This window comes from Lepidochelys kempii, chromosome 4, assembly GCF_965140265.1.
Source record: "Lepidochelys kempii isolate rLepKem1 chromosome 4, rLepKem1.hap2, whole genome shotgun sequence".
In the NCBI taxonomy this organism is placed as follows: domain Eukaryota; kingdom Metazoa; phylum Chordata; order Testudines; family Cheloniidae; genus Lepidochelys; species Lepidochelys kempii.
In genome coordinates this window covers 50,631,558-50,645,839 of record NC_133259.1, presented here as the reverse complement: position 1 = coordinate 50,645,839, position 14,282 = coordinate 50,631,558, and the positions used below count along the sequence as shown (strand labels likewise).

The window sequence follows — 14,282 nt, the reverse complement described above, 5'->3', positions numbered from 1 at the left end:
CACAATGGTTTCCTGCTTCCTCTCCTCCTCAGCCCCAAGCTCTCACAATGTGATTGAGGTATGAACCTTAAATGATTCTATTTTGTGGCTAAATCCTGAACCATGCTGTGGTCTACAGGAATCAGTGTTGTCAATTCTCAAGATTTAATGCATCTCACAGTAGTTAGTGATTTTCTTAATGATGTGAGGATCTCAGTTTCCTTTTTGTTGTTGTTTGTTTGTTTGTTTTTTAAAAACAGTTTCTTATCCTCATGATTGCAGAGAAAAAGTTTGAAAATATGACTCCTAAAGGCCCAGCAACCTTAAGGAAAATAAAAAGAACCAAACTGTTATTGTTCTCATGATTTTAAAGAAAATCTCGTTATTTTTCGGGTCCCAATTCATGTATTTTGAATGCTTGCAGTTGGCAATACTGATGAGCTCAGAGCTGGAGTTTTGGAAGTCCTATTAAACCCAGCACTGCTGTTGATTCACCATGTGATAGGCAAATCACTTCTCTGCCTCACTTTCCCCATCTGTAAAATGGAAATAGTAAATTCTCCCCTCTGTAGCAAGGCAGCTGTAAGGATCTTGATAATTAATTTCTGTGCAGTGCTTTCAACATAAGTTTATGTGGGTGCTGAGTATAATTCAGTCTAATACCTGTTCCATTTGGAATGTACTATATGAAATTGGTTGGTTGGGTGTGGGGGGTTTTCAGGGATCTCTTGCCTTTTCTGAGGTGTGTTAGGTTCACAAGCGAGTCCACCACTTACTGTTCCTGGTTCACACTTTCCCCTTGTATGTGAAGTACATGGAGTAGTAAAGCTGTATCTCTTTCTTTGTACAGGAACAACATTCGGTGGGACTTTCTCGGGCCACAGGCCCTATGCAGCCTTCTGTCCCACCAGGCTCCAGCAACGTGGTCACAGGTGCAAACCCAGGAGGTCCCAGTTTCCTGGGAAATCAGCCACAAGCAGCCATCATGAAGCAGATGCTGATAGAGCAAAGGGCTCAGCTCCATGTGATGGAGCAACAGAAGCAACAGTTTCTAAGGGAGCAACGGCAGCAGCAGCAGATCCTGGCAGAGCAGGTACTGTAGCTCTTCTTCTGTATTTCAGACAGTACAATACCCACACACATGAGAGCAGGGGCAATGGAAGCATCACAGCACAGCCTTTCCTCATCTATGCTCATATGCGCAAACTGTGATTGATGTAGTAAACACATGGTCAAACTAATTTCATGTCCCCTGGCTTATACTTTGCCCTTGACTTTGATTTCATACCAGGGTAAATCTGGAGCTACACTTCTGAAGTCATTGGAGGTATGCGGGTGTAAAACTGGTATGAACAGAATTAGTGTACACTGAATTGTCAGCCTGGAGTGAACTGAAAAGTAAATTTGAAAAGCACAAACGCTGCTTCTGAACTCAAGCCAGTTTCACATCTCTATACTCCCACTGATTCCTGGAGCTGCTCCCCATTTACACTGCTGTGGAGGAGATCAGAATCAGGACCTCAGTTTGTAAGGGAGACACCACCTGACTCCATCTTTTCTGTAGTAGAATGGCAAATGGTGCCTCTGTATTCCGGTAATAGAGGCTGAAATTGAATTCAGTGTTAGGGCCTGATTCTCACTTGCCTTGCCCTTTGTGTCATCACTAGTGCCTGTGCAAAATGCATGTTAAGCTGCCCACTGAGAATGGTGGTGTTTTACACCCGCTTTCGCAGGTGGTCATCGCAACCCAAGGGGAAGCCAGTGGAGAACCAGACCCTAAAAGTACTGGGAAACAGCAACTATACGATCAGCTGCATCACACATGACTAAAAGCCTCTTGGGCCAATGGTCCGCTTAGATTCCTGGCTTTTTCTGGTGCACTGGAAATCGTATCAAGCAATTTTTCCTTTGTGTTTTGCTAATACATTTTTCAAAGTTGTGCTGTGATTCCTACACATTTTGTATTCAGCAGCGGGCTCTTCTTAAGGCTCTTTTTGTGAGCTGGGGGAATCTATATATTGTGACCAGGAAGTTTATAATGAACATTTGTGGGACTAGGAATCAAGGTACAAGAGGTCAGTTTTCATTCCCTCTCTTGCCACTGTCTGTTTACAGTACATTGATGAAGCAACCAGATAACCTCAGGGTCTTATGAGAGCTGCTTTGCAGAGCACCCACTAGTCTTTTGAAGGCACATATAAACCCAGACATCATTGGCTTCCACTTATATTCACAATCAGCATTTGAGTGTGCTTTAAATAAATGAAGAATATTCATATACTGCAGATATGAGAGACTGCTCAACACAGCTGTGCAACAAATCGGGACACACAGGCATTGCACAATCACTCTCTATCTCAGACGGATTCACTTGTCCTGAAAGAGTTATCAGCACATTTGTGGTGCTACTGTACGTGGTAAATTAAACAAGCGAATGGAAACAACAAAACAAAGCCAAAAAATGGGGCGGATGTGGGGGGGAAACAGTAGGGGAATTGGGCCCCAGCAGCTCATTTTGTTTGGATAGAGATGGGCCTGAGCCACAAAGTTCAGGTCTGGAACCAACAATCCTCATAGTTGGGGCTGTTATGAATCCGGAGTGTGTGTTCTCATTCTAAAGAGCAAGGCCAGCCACTAAGTCTGGATCCGGAAGGGAACATTGCCAGAGCTCAAGGGATTTGGGATCCAGAGTTTCATTTCGAACCCACCTCTCATGTTGATGGACAAAGACATTTCTAAAAATATTCCCTCCCATCCCCTCTTCGCTTCCCCTCCCTCTAGGTTGGAGACAATCCTACTGCTACTTAGGAAGTGCTGATGAGTAGGGACAGGTCATGGGAGTCAAAGTGCTGGTTCCTTTTTGAACCAAAAAGAAGCCCATGTGCTGAGTGCTCTAGGTCCTCTCAGTAGGACTCTTCACGTGAGGCTGCGGCACACTTCTCCTGTCTGCTGACACCCAGAACGGCCTGCTAGCGGAAGTGCTGCAGTTGAGCTGCTGTGTGTCGTTTCGGCCGGTCTCAGAACGGTCACGTTCAGTCATTCTTTCGCTAATCGTCTTTTTCTCCCCTGCCGTCTTTCCTTCTCTCGTTCGCTTCCAGCACTTGCAGCAGCAGCAGCAGCCCCATTTGCCTCGGCACCATCTCCAGCAGCAGCGGAGCTCGTATCCAGTGCAACAAGCCGGTCAGTTCCCAGGTAAAAGTTATAAATGCTTTTCACACCCTGCAAATCGGTGCTGTCCTTTGTAGCAGGCATCTGGGCGCTCATTTCTTTTGTGTAGGTGGGAGGCTGGGGGGTATCGAGGGAAAAGATCCCTCTCTCTCTCTCTCTGCCTCCTGCACGCTCACATGTACACTTATATAACACACTTTCACAGAAGGGTGTTGTACAATTTTACATGGAGAGTTGTATTTCTGAGTGGCTTTTAGCTTTCTCCAATAAAATCTGCCCCTTAAAAATTCTCCCAGTCACTTTTTTCTTTCACCTCTGTTCTGCCTCTTTGGCTCTTTGATTTTGAGAGTTTATCTTTTCTCCCCACTCCCCATTATAAATTATTTCAACCAGTGACTCTCCCTCCCTCTTGGTTCTTCTCTTCTTCCTCCCCACCTTTGTTTCAGTCCATCTCCTTCCCTTTTTGGAAAGGGATTTTCAATGATTATCCTTCAGAAGAGGTCATCTTAATTCAGACAAGGAATGGATTTAGTCATGCCAGAAATGGCAGCTATAGAAAAAAGTTAAGTATCTTAGATACTAGGAGAGATAGCTTACAAGTCTGAAGCTTCAAGGACTTTTTCAGGACATTCGTATGTTGTCGAAAAACCTAGGGAAAATATCCTGTTTTAGGTACAACTAATTTTGAGCTTTTAAAATATGAAGATCCAGTTTAATGGCTCCCTTAATGATGCAGTGTAAATATATAAAGGACTAAAGCACGATCATTGTAGTATCTGTTTGTGATAGCGTGGAGTAATAGTAAAAGACTATTTGTAAGTGAGGAACGCATACACAGACTATGTGTAAAGGAGGAATGCATACTACATTGTTGATAAATGCAAAGTAATGCATATTGGAAAACATAATCCCAATTATACATACAAAATGTTGGGGTCTAAATTAACTGTTACCACTCAAGAAAGAGATCTTGGAATTATTGTGGATAGTACTATGAAAACATCCACTCAATGTGCAGCGACAGTCAAAAAAGCGAACAGAATGTTAGGAACCCATTAGGAAAAGGATAAGGCAGTAAATATAATGCCACTATATAAGTCCATGGTAAACCCACACCTTGAATACTGCATGCAGCTCTGGTTAACCCAGCTCAAAAAAGATAGGAGAAGTTACAGAGAAGGGCAACAAAAATGATGAGGGGTTTGGAACAGCTTCCATGTGAGGAGAGATTAAAAAGAGTGGGACTGTTCAGCTTGGAAAAGAGATGACTGGAGGGTGGGGGGGGGAATACAACAGAGATCTATAAAATCATGAACAGTGCAGAGACAGTGAATAAGGACATGATATTTACCCCTTCACATAACACAAGAACCAGGGGTCACGCAATGAGATGAATAAGTGGCAGGTTTAAAACAAACAAAAGAAAGTACTTCTTCACACAACGCATAGTCAACCTGTGGCTCTCATTGTCAGGGGATGTTGTGAAGGCCAGAAAGATAACTGGATTCAAAAAAGAATTAGATAAGTTCATGGAGGATAGGTCCGTCAGTGGCTATTAGCCAAGATGGTCAGGGATGCAACCTCAAGCTCTGGGCGTCCCTAAGCCTCTGACTGCCAGATGCTGGGACTGGACAACAGGGGATGGGTCACTTGATGATTGCCCTGTTCTGTTCATTTCCTTTGAAGCACCTGGCATCGGCCACTCTTGGAAGACAGGATACCGGGCTAGATGGACCATTGGTCTGACCCAGTATGGCTGTTCTTGTGTTCTTATGTACATTGATACCAGCATATAGCCATGTGAACAAAGAACCACATCCTCTCCAGCTGTAAACTGGCACAGCTCCATTGACCTGAGCAGAGCTCACCAGTATCCACCAGCTGAGAATCCTGCCCAAAATGTTTCTTTATTAATCTTCTGAAATATTGCACCAGCTCCATTGTTTAGAAGAAAATAGAGAGAAGAATTAGTCTAACTTGACCAATGAAGGGATTAGTTTTCATGAATAAACTAATTTAAATAGAAATATTTAGCCAAATTCTGCCCTCTGGTTATATACACACAATCCAAAGGACTTTATGGGTGTTGCATGGATGTAGCTGACAGCAGAACTTCACCAGTATATTAAAATTCCTATCTCTCTAAACTACCACATTATCTGAGCTCCTGTATCTTATGCAGGTAAAACTGTGGTTCTCAGATTGTAGTCTTGCTCAGACTGGGACTGGCTGGTGCTGACTCTTCTGATTGTTTCCAGTTGCTAACATGAGTTAAAAGACAGCTAAGAATGCATTGTATACTTTCCTAATACTATTTTTCTCCTTAAGCACTTGCAGATATCACAATAAAAATGTTATGGGCTTGCCAATGGGTGGGGAGATGGTTGCCCAGTCATAAATGGGGGAGCACCATAAACAACTGAGACTCGCTAATGTATAACATTGAGAAAATTGTTTTGTGTCAGTAACATAGGCTAAGTAAAAGCTGTTGGATTATCTGGTTTTTATAGGTTTTTTGTTCACTCTCCAAAACACTTCGCTTACCTGTATTTTGCACGTCACTCCACACCCAATCCCAGGCACCAGGCAAAGGAGATGGGGCCATCCCATTGAGCCATGTGTGCAATAATATGTGACGTGCTTTCTCTAGCACACGTTTTCTATATACTCACAAAGAAGAACCATCCATCTTACGTAACAGGACAGTGTTCTGTGTCCTTCAGACTGACACTCATCTGTGCTGTATGCCATGGTGACGAGGACTGAGTTAGGACATCATGTCTTGCTTTTGTTGTTTAGTTTGTCTCTTACTACAGATTTTTTTAATTTAAATTTAATAATGTTTGATCTGGGAATAACTGTCTGCCTCATTCTGTGATCCTGTTCGAGCTTCATCTGCAGAGTATTTGATTGTTTTAGTTCGGTATGGTATTGACCCAAAACCATAATGAACCTGTGGCGTAATCAGAATTCCTGTAATTGTTTTTAAATAAAGATAGTAAATACAGAGGCATATTGGCTTCCCAGAAATCGATAATCCCACATCAGAAAGACACAAGCATGGTGCGGTTATTTGCCATGGTGTGGAATTTAACAAGGTTAGGATTTTCTGGCTTCCCATCATTGGTCCAAGGTGGAGTAAAATGTGTTTATAATATTGATTCACTAATACACTCTCTCTGCTCTACATGTCCAGAAAAAACAATTTTTCTTCTTTCCGTAGACTTAATCAGTAACAATGACATAGAAAATCCATTCATTTATGCCTCCTGAGCTATTAAAAAATTGATTGGCCTTCTGAGTCTGACATTTCCATTTTCATGGCTCAGTTTTGAAAGACAATGGAGATATCTAGAAGAGAGTCTTAACTGGTTGGCTGAAGTTCAGTTATTTACATTGAAATTCAGTCCAACAAAGTAGATTTCTAACCATCACATGCACTATGATGGGCCTGATCCTGCTTCCATTGAAGTCCAATAGGAGTTTTGTCTTTTACTTTGATAGAAGCAGCATTGGGCCCCATGTCTGAAAAGAATAGCGTATGCGCAGCTGCATACAGTGCTAGAAAAATGAAGACCTTTGTCTGTGTAATTTTTAAAAATGTCCCTGGGTCCCGTTTTTCCCAGTGAGGAGATGATTTAGTGTTATATATTGGTATGTAATTTACAATTTTTCTAGACTTAGGGTAAAAATTTCAAAAGCACCCTACATTATTTTTAAAATGGGACTTAGCGCCTAAGTGACATAGGAGCCTTCTGAACATTTTGTCGTCAGTCACTGCCTAATAGAAGGGCAACTCTGCCTCAGCACTGCTGCTCCCATGGCTCTGCAGTGTACCTGCTGCTTTGAAGCCTCACAGTTTTACTAGAGGAGCTTGTATAGTACATTATCAAGAAGGCTCTGATGGTTTAGGCTGGGTCATGCACAGAATCAGTTTGCCTTGATATTTTAAAGATGAACGGAGAACCAAAAGCCCCTGGATCTCTGGGGGGACATCTCCAAAAATTGTCATAAATGAGAATTGCTTAGCGGGTAAATCATTGGCTTTTAACCTCTCCAGCCCTATTTTAGGTCTTCAGGGAAATTAGTCTAATGGCCTGTATTGATAGTATTCTCTGCTAACAGTCTTCCACTTCACAGATTGAATACCTAATATGATCAGCAGTTCCTGTTTAGGGTAGCACTGGAGATGTACCACCTCTCACCTTCAAGGAAAGGAGACTTTGCAGGTCGGCGTTCAGGTCACAGCTAGAATGTTGTGGGGAAGCATGTCCTGTCTGACATGTGAATACCAGGAGGACTAGAGTTTTCCTTCCCGGGATGGGTAACCTTCTCCTCTCTCCTTTAACTCTCGCATGAAAGAATAATTTATTCACCCAAAAAGCAAAGCAATCTGAAAGGCTCCTACAATCTGAAAGACTCCTACAAATTTTTTGGTATGCAAAGATGTATGATTTAACACTTACAGTTTCCCCCCTCCTTGCTGTAGGTTCTCCCCAGGATATAGCAGCAGTGAGAAACCAAGCAGCGCTTCAGAGTATGAGGACCTCTCGAATGATGGCCCAGAATGCGAGCATGATGGCAATGGGGCCCTCCCCGAACCCTGGCACAATGTCGACAGCAGCTGGTCAGTCCGAGATGGGAATGACTCCTTACAGCAACACATCTACCAGCCAACCAGGAATGTACAATATGAGCACAGGAATGAGCCAAATGTTGCAGCACCCAAACCAAAGTGGCATGACCCTGGCACATAGTGCAGGCCAGGGACCACGACAGCCCGCGTCTGGACAAGGGGTTGGAATTGTCAGTAGTTTTGGTCAAAGTATTCTGGTGAACTCTATTCCCCAGCAACATCAGCAGATGAAAGGACCTGTGGGCCAGGTCCTGCCCAGGCCACAAGCCCCTAGACTTCAAAACATGATGGCAACTGTCCCTCAAGGAGCACAAAGCTGGCAGCAGCGAGGCATACAAGGTATCCCTGGAAGGACTAGCAGTGAAATGGGGTCATTCAGCAACGGCACAGTGTACCCAGTGCAGTCTGGGCAACCAAGGCTGCCCAAGCAACATTTCCCACAGGGAATTAACCAGTCAGTCGTGGACACAAGTGGAACAGTCAGAGCCCTAAATCCAGCAGTGGGAAGACAAATGCTGCAACAGCTCCCTGCACAGCAAGGAACCAGCCAAGCAAGGACAATGGTTATGCCTGCCATAAGTCAGGGGGTTCCCACTATGCCTGGTTTCAATCAGCCCCCTGCACAACAAATGCCAGGTGGGAATTTTGCTCAGAGCAACCAAGGTCAGGCCTATGAGAGGAATCCCACTCAGGACATATCTTACAATTACAGTAATGAAGGAGCTGGAGGTTCCTTTTCAAGTATAGCAGAGGGTGCAGACCTTGTGGACTCCATCATTAAAGGTGGACCAGGTGATGAGTGGATGCAAGAACTTGACGAGTTGTTTGGAAACCCATAGTGAGTGGGCTTGTATAGTTTTAAACTCTGATAGTTACGTTAAAAAAAGAAAACAGGATGTCCCCCCATCCTTGTTTTTTGCTTTTTAATCTGTGCAAACCGAGCTGAACTGCAGCCAACGGTGGAAGAGTCAGGTGGTGGTTAAAACATCGACGTGTCGATTTCACAAAACTTCCACATAGCAAACTCCACTGCACAGCAGTACCTGCTCTGTCCATCTGTGAGAGAGAGGGAAGGGCTGGGAAATCACCTGCTCTCTGTCCCTGGGAAGAGCTGGCACGCTCTGTGCGGTGAGGCACTGTTGCACAGCGATGTGGTGTTCCCAGTCTCTCCCACTCTATTTTAGTGTAACCACTGCAGCTTTCAGGGCGTGTGAAAAGCTAGATCCCTCAGGCCGGGAACAAAACCTAAGGGGGTTGCCAGGTGATTGCGCAGCCCATGTGCACAGGTCAGCAATGTTCTGAACTCTGGGTGTCAGCAGATCCCAGATTTCAAAGTGTACCGCTCTCTTTGATTTGATACAGAACAAGGCCTATGGAGCCTACTCTAGGCTATTGTGCAAGAATGTCCAGCACATGTGATTAGCCTAAACAATCATAGAGGGGTTACCATTTTCACTGTAGCATGATAAAAAATTTAAAATAAAAGATTAGCGGAACATAAACCTGGCAATACAAAGAGCAGGACAGTCTGAGTGCAGGACAGTCTGTGGGTGTGAGTGGGCACACCCACTGCTTAGGTGCGCGGGTTAACTTAATGAGCTATTAATGCTCTTTTAGGCTCATGTCTGTGCTTCTGTATCTGGGCGCTTCGGCACACCTGTGCTGCCTAGCAGTGTGCTGTTGGCTAGCAGCTAAACAAAGTGTAAAAGGACTACGCAGAGTGAACAGATTACAGTAGAGTTCTGTGCAGACCGAATTCAAGTCCCCTTCTCTTCCTCCTCCCCCAATATGTTCATGAGTTTCATGATTTTCCCTTGACCATGGGGAGAAATATGCACTGTAACACAAGGCCATTGCACTTCACTTTTCTTCATCTGAGCAGGAGCCCCCACAAACAGGGACAAAGAAGAAAGGAAGCAGGTCTGAGAACATTAAAATGCCCCACTAGAGTGTGGAACTCTGAATGAGTTTCCCTTCTTCTCCTGAATGCACAAGATTAGAGGTGTTATTTGGGGCTGGGATGCCCATGCAGTTGATTTAATACTACATGCAGCCTGTTTTTCTGTCCTAAACAGATGTTCAGTGTAAACTTCCTAGTGCTGGGATAAATTCGCGGGGGTATCCAAACAGCAGGAATCAAGAAAGGACTGGTTGTAATGATCATCCACGGAGGGGCAAATGACTGTATATTGGTTATCACAAATACAGGGTCTACCCAGACAAGCTCGCTAGGCAGTAGCAGTGACATATCTCTTGACAAGTTAAAAGCAGATCTGTGCTGAACTGGTAACAAAACTGTGATATATCTTTCAAAATGGTGCTTTTAAAATAATAAAACCCAGCCCTTCAGAATGTCTGAAACCAATCTCTATGAGCCAAAACATTTGCTGAAGTGAAAATTGTTTAAATGATCCAAACCTACCAATTGAGTTGTCTTCAGTGGCTTGGTTTAGGCTCCATGGTGTGAAGTGCTGACCCACTGAAATCTGTGGGAACTGAGGATGGGCACTCAGTACCTCACAGGTTCAAGCCCTTTGTTTCTGCATGGAGCACAGGTCTGAGCAGGAGCAAGAAATGGGAGTAAAATGGTCCCTTTATCTCCTGAGGGTGTGTCTACACTGCAGCCAGGTGGTGTGAGTCCCAGCTGGGTAGACAGACTGGAGCTACTGTCCTAACAATTAGCAGCATGGATATTGTGGCACTGGCAACCGCTCCAGCTAGCCATCACCCCGCTCCCTGGGTCTGAGCTTGGGTTGGTAGCCTGAGCCATCACAACAGCCACACTGCTATTTTAATGTGCTAGCTTGAGCTGAACTAATGCAAGTCTGTGACCTTGTGCTGGGAATCGCACCTCCAGCTGCAGTATAGACACAGCATCAGGGAACTCAGTGCCCTGCTGCTTGTTCACTCTTGTGTGGTAACCCTTTGCTGGACTTGGCTAGACTAGGACAAAGGGTGTAGACAGGGCAAGCTGTATTTTAACATGGGTTAGCTGGTTAAGGTAACTCCCAAACAATCTGTGTTAAAATGCAGCGTGTCCTGTCTACACCAGAGTTTTAAAATGCATTAGTAAAAATGTTTTACCCAACACATTTTAATAATATACCTGAAGGGGCTGATCAGTATCCGTTGAAGTCCATGGGATTTGGTCTTTCCACTGACTTCAGTGGACGTCAGGGTGGGCCCTAATCCTGTAAAAGTGAGCACCAACTGAAGATTTCAACCACAAGCATTTTATAGCTAGTAGGAGCTTAGTCATACTAGCATAAAAGGGGGATAGATGAAGGGGTAGAACTGGCACCCGCAAGGGAAAATGGTGTGGGTATGTGTAAATGTTATGGGACTGGGTGGGGCACATGCTTGTCCTTCACTGTGTCAAACAGTTGCACCATGCTAACCAAGGGTCACATACAGCAGTGAGGACGTCAAGCATGGTGGGGATGGAGTGGCTGGTCTTCATCTCCCAGGCAGCGTCACTATTTCCTGGCCTTGGTAACAAAGGGTTCCCTGTCAACGATGGATACATCTACACAGCAAAAAAACCCCAAAACCTTACGGTGCTGAGTCCCAGCGCACAGGTCAACTGACTTGAGCTCGCTGGACTCGAGCTGCGAGGCTGAAAATAGTCTTGTACGTGTTTGGGCTCGGGCTGGAGCCCAGGCTCCAGGACGCTCTCCCTCGCCAGGTTTCAGAGTCCAGGCTGCAACCCGAGCCGGAACATCTACACTGCTTTGTTTTGCCCCGCAGCATGAGCCCTGTGAGCCTGAGTCAGTTGACCCAGGCTCTGAGACTCTCTGCCACAAGTCTGATTTTGCTTTGTAGATGTATCCTAGGAGAGGCAAACTGGGAAATTAGATTTAGAAACACACACACACAGAGAAAAGTGACGTAATGGAAATTCATTTTTATTGGAAGGGTACAGGAATTAGCTCATATATGGTGACAAGAAGTTTGCTGATGAGGGCTGAGTCGCTGTTGTCTTTGTAAAGCTTCCTCCAAATACTCCGTACTGGGACCAAGTAATAGAGAGGTAGATTTTAATAGGTTTGGTTTTTTTCTTACTATGGTGCTGATGTATATGTAATGTTTAAAAAAAAAAAAAAAGGTTATTTGTAAATAGGTTTTTACAATTCTGCAGATATCACTGGGTCTACTATCTGTAAAATATATACATATAAATATATATATACTGTTTGTTTAAAATAGAGTATTTTTATTTCATTCCTTAACTCATCCTCACTGCAGTGGTATTGCACTTCAGATGACATCTAATTACTAATTTGTACTGTATCCCTGACAGCAACTTGCTCCGTTTTATTCAGATTTTTCTAGTGTTCTGTTTTTACTTTGTACATTAAGCATTGCTTATTTCCTTTTGAGACCTGTACAGAGCTCTGAAAATGTAGAAATGACCTGATGTTAACATACCACTTTTAAAGAAAAAACAAAAAAACAAATAAAAGATTGTTATCTGAATCAAAGAAAAGACTGATTTAGAGGACTCTCACTCATGGCACCTCACATTCATCCAACCATGATATCCAGATATTATCATTATTATCTTTGGGGCTTCAAAGGAAGAAGAGGGATCGAGTTTAAAATGGGCGTGAAGGTTATTTTCTTCAGTCGGCTAGCTATAAAGTAACAGTCAGTGAGAAGAAAGGGGCAAAGTCTGTTGGGGTTTATTGATTACAAGAGTGAACCATTCACTTTGTGGTATGCTGTCATGATCACCAGTAACAACAGCTATAATTAACATTGCAAAAATGTTTTCATTATAAGTCATTTTCACACTTTCCGGAGAAATCATTTTTAAGTCTTAATTTTTTTCCAGGTTTGGGCTGTGCTGAGGGTTTTCTTTTAATTTTATTTGAATTAAAAGTTTGAGCAAAATTGCTTCAGTCCTATTTGAGGTATGGGAGAGTAAAAAAGACACAGTGTTCCCACTGTAAACAAACACATTTTTTTTTGAAATCACTCTTCGAAAAGGATGACAGTGAAATCAGCTGAGGTTTGAAACGTGATATTTGGCACGTACTTAGCACGCAATGAGGTATAGTGCTTTTGCCTTCTTTGAGTGGGGAAAAAAATTGAAAAAAAAAAAAATCAGATTCATTGTCGTTGAGGGTGCTCGGTATCTCCTGGGATCAGGCCGTCATTTTATATTAAGTGTATTTAAGCTGGTATTATGATGGTAGCAATTTAATTTGCCCTCGGCAATAATTCAGTTCCTTCCTTGTGAGTGAGTGGTCAGCCTTTGGATTTGTACTGGAGTTTATCCAGTCGAGAATCTGATTATTACCCTGTAAAAGGGAGAAGAAATAATATGAAAGGAACATGTGCTACTGCTAGACTCAGAACCCTGCTGAATTCTGGTCTTGGCACTGCCGCCAAGTTATGTGGCTTTGAGAAAGTCTCCAGGCCTGTCAGTCACTCCATTAAAGTCAATGGAATTACACTGATATAAACCTACTATGTTTCCCCATATGTAAAATGAAGATGCTATTACGTACTTACCTCAGAGGGATGTTAGTATTTGTCCAGTGCGTGGTAAATTGCGTAAAAGGCAATGTGGTAGCCTCTCTAATTTTAAGTAGCCCACCTCAGCTCTGTAGTGAGCAGGTGTAACTCCCATAATTTTGGTCCCATATTTCTCCTTTAGCACTGCTGCTCTGTGCTGTTAAACAGCTGCTGTGTTTCATCCCAGAAGTGGCAGCATTTCATTGGCGTGTGGTACATAGAGTTGGTTTATCACTTTGCTCTTTTTGTAAAGTCGTTAGGGGCCTTGGGATGGCAGATTCGCTATAAACGTACCAATGCAAGGCTAAGGTTTAGCATGCCTGAACACTGCTTAAAGATGGCCTTTGTGGATCCTCTGAAAGTGCTTCATTACTATGATTTAATTTGGTTCCCTATTACCATCCCCTCTCCTGGAGGCAGCACCTCTGATTGTGACTGTCAAGAGGCATCATTTCTGCTAGAATAGATTTTTCTGTCTCTTTTCTTACCTCTTAGTGGACCAAATCCAAGCCCATTGAAGTCAATGGAAAGACTCTCATTAACTTCAGTGGGTGTGGGATCAGGCCCTGTATCTCCTGTTTTTCCCCCTGGAGCCATGGTGTTTGGGAATCTCTCTGGCCACAGTGGCTTCAAGGCAAGTCTCCTTTAAAAGCGCAAAAGCCAGACTATTCATCATCATCGTTCCCTCTGCAACCATAACTGCCCCACCCATGTTGAATTTTAATTCTTTGGACATGCGTAGTTAGCAATCTCATCGCTATTCAGGCACCACAGATGCTAGAATATGGCAAGTGATCTAGTTACAGTGGCTATGAACTGCCTCAGCCTCAACTTTATCGTCGATCATCATGTGGAAGATGATCAGTGGTCTGACTCAACATCTGTTTAAGTCAATGGTCTTTGGATTCCTAAATGCCACATAGTGCCCAGAATGACCAGAACCAAGTGCATACAATATTTGTGGCCAAACCCCAGCTGC

At 43.5% G+C, this 14,282-nt stretch overlaps 2 protein-coding genes across 4 annotated transcripts in view; one reads left to right on the top strand and one right to left on the bottom strand.

The window, feature by feature from the left end:
* The window catches only part of MAML3 (mastermind like transcriptional coactivator 3), a 351,084-nt gene extending 341,180 nt beyond the window's left edge, over positions 1-9,904 (top strand). For both annotated transcript variants that reach the window (XM_073341166.1, XM_073341167.1), the window contains exons 3-5: positions 830-1,072; positions 3,078-3,171; positions 7,637-9,904. In XM_073341166.1, the coding sequence (XP_073197267.1) occupies positions 830-1,072; positions 3,078-3,171; positions 7,637-8,622 (1,323 nt within the window). In that variant the 3' untranslated portion in view covers positions 8,623-9,904. The remainder of the gene's footprint in view (positions 1-829; positions 1,073-3,077; positions 3,172-7,636) is intronic.
* Positions 9,905-11,459: 1,555 nt separating this feature from the next.
* The window catches only part of MGST2 (microsomal glutathione S-transferase 2), an 80,130-nt gene continuing 77,307 nt past the window's right edge, over positions 11,460-14,282 (bottom strand). For both annotated transcript variants that reach the window (XM_073341175.1, XM_073341177.1), the window contains one exon: positions 11,460-11,852. In XM_073341175.1, the coding sequence (XP_073197276.1) occupies positions 11,714-11,852 (139 nt within the window). In that variant the 3' untranslated portion in view covers positions 11,460-11,713. The remainder of the gene's footprint in view (positions 11,853-14,282) is intronic.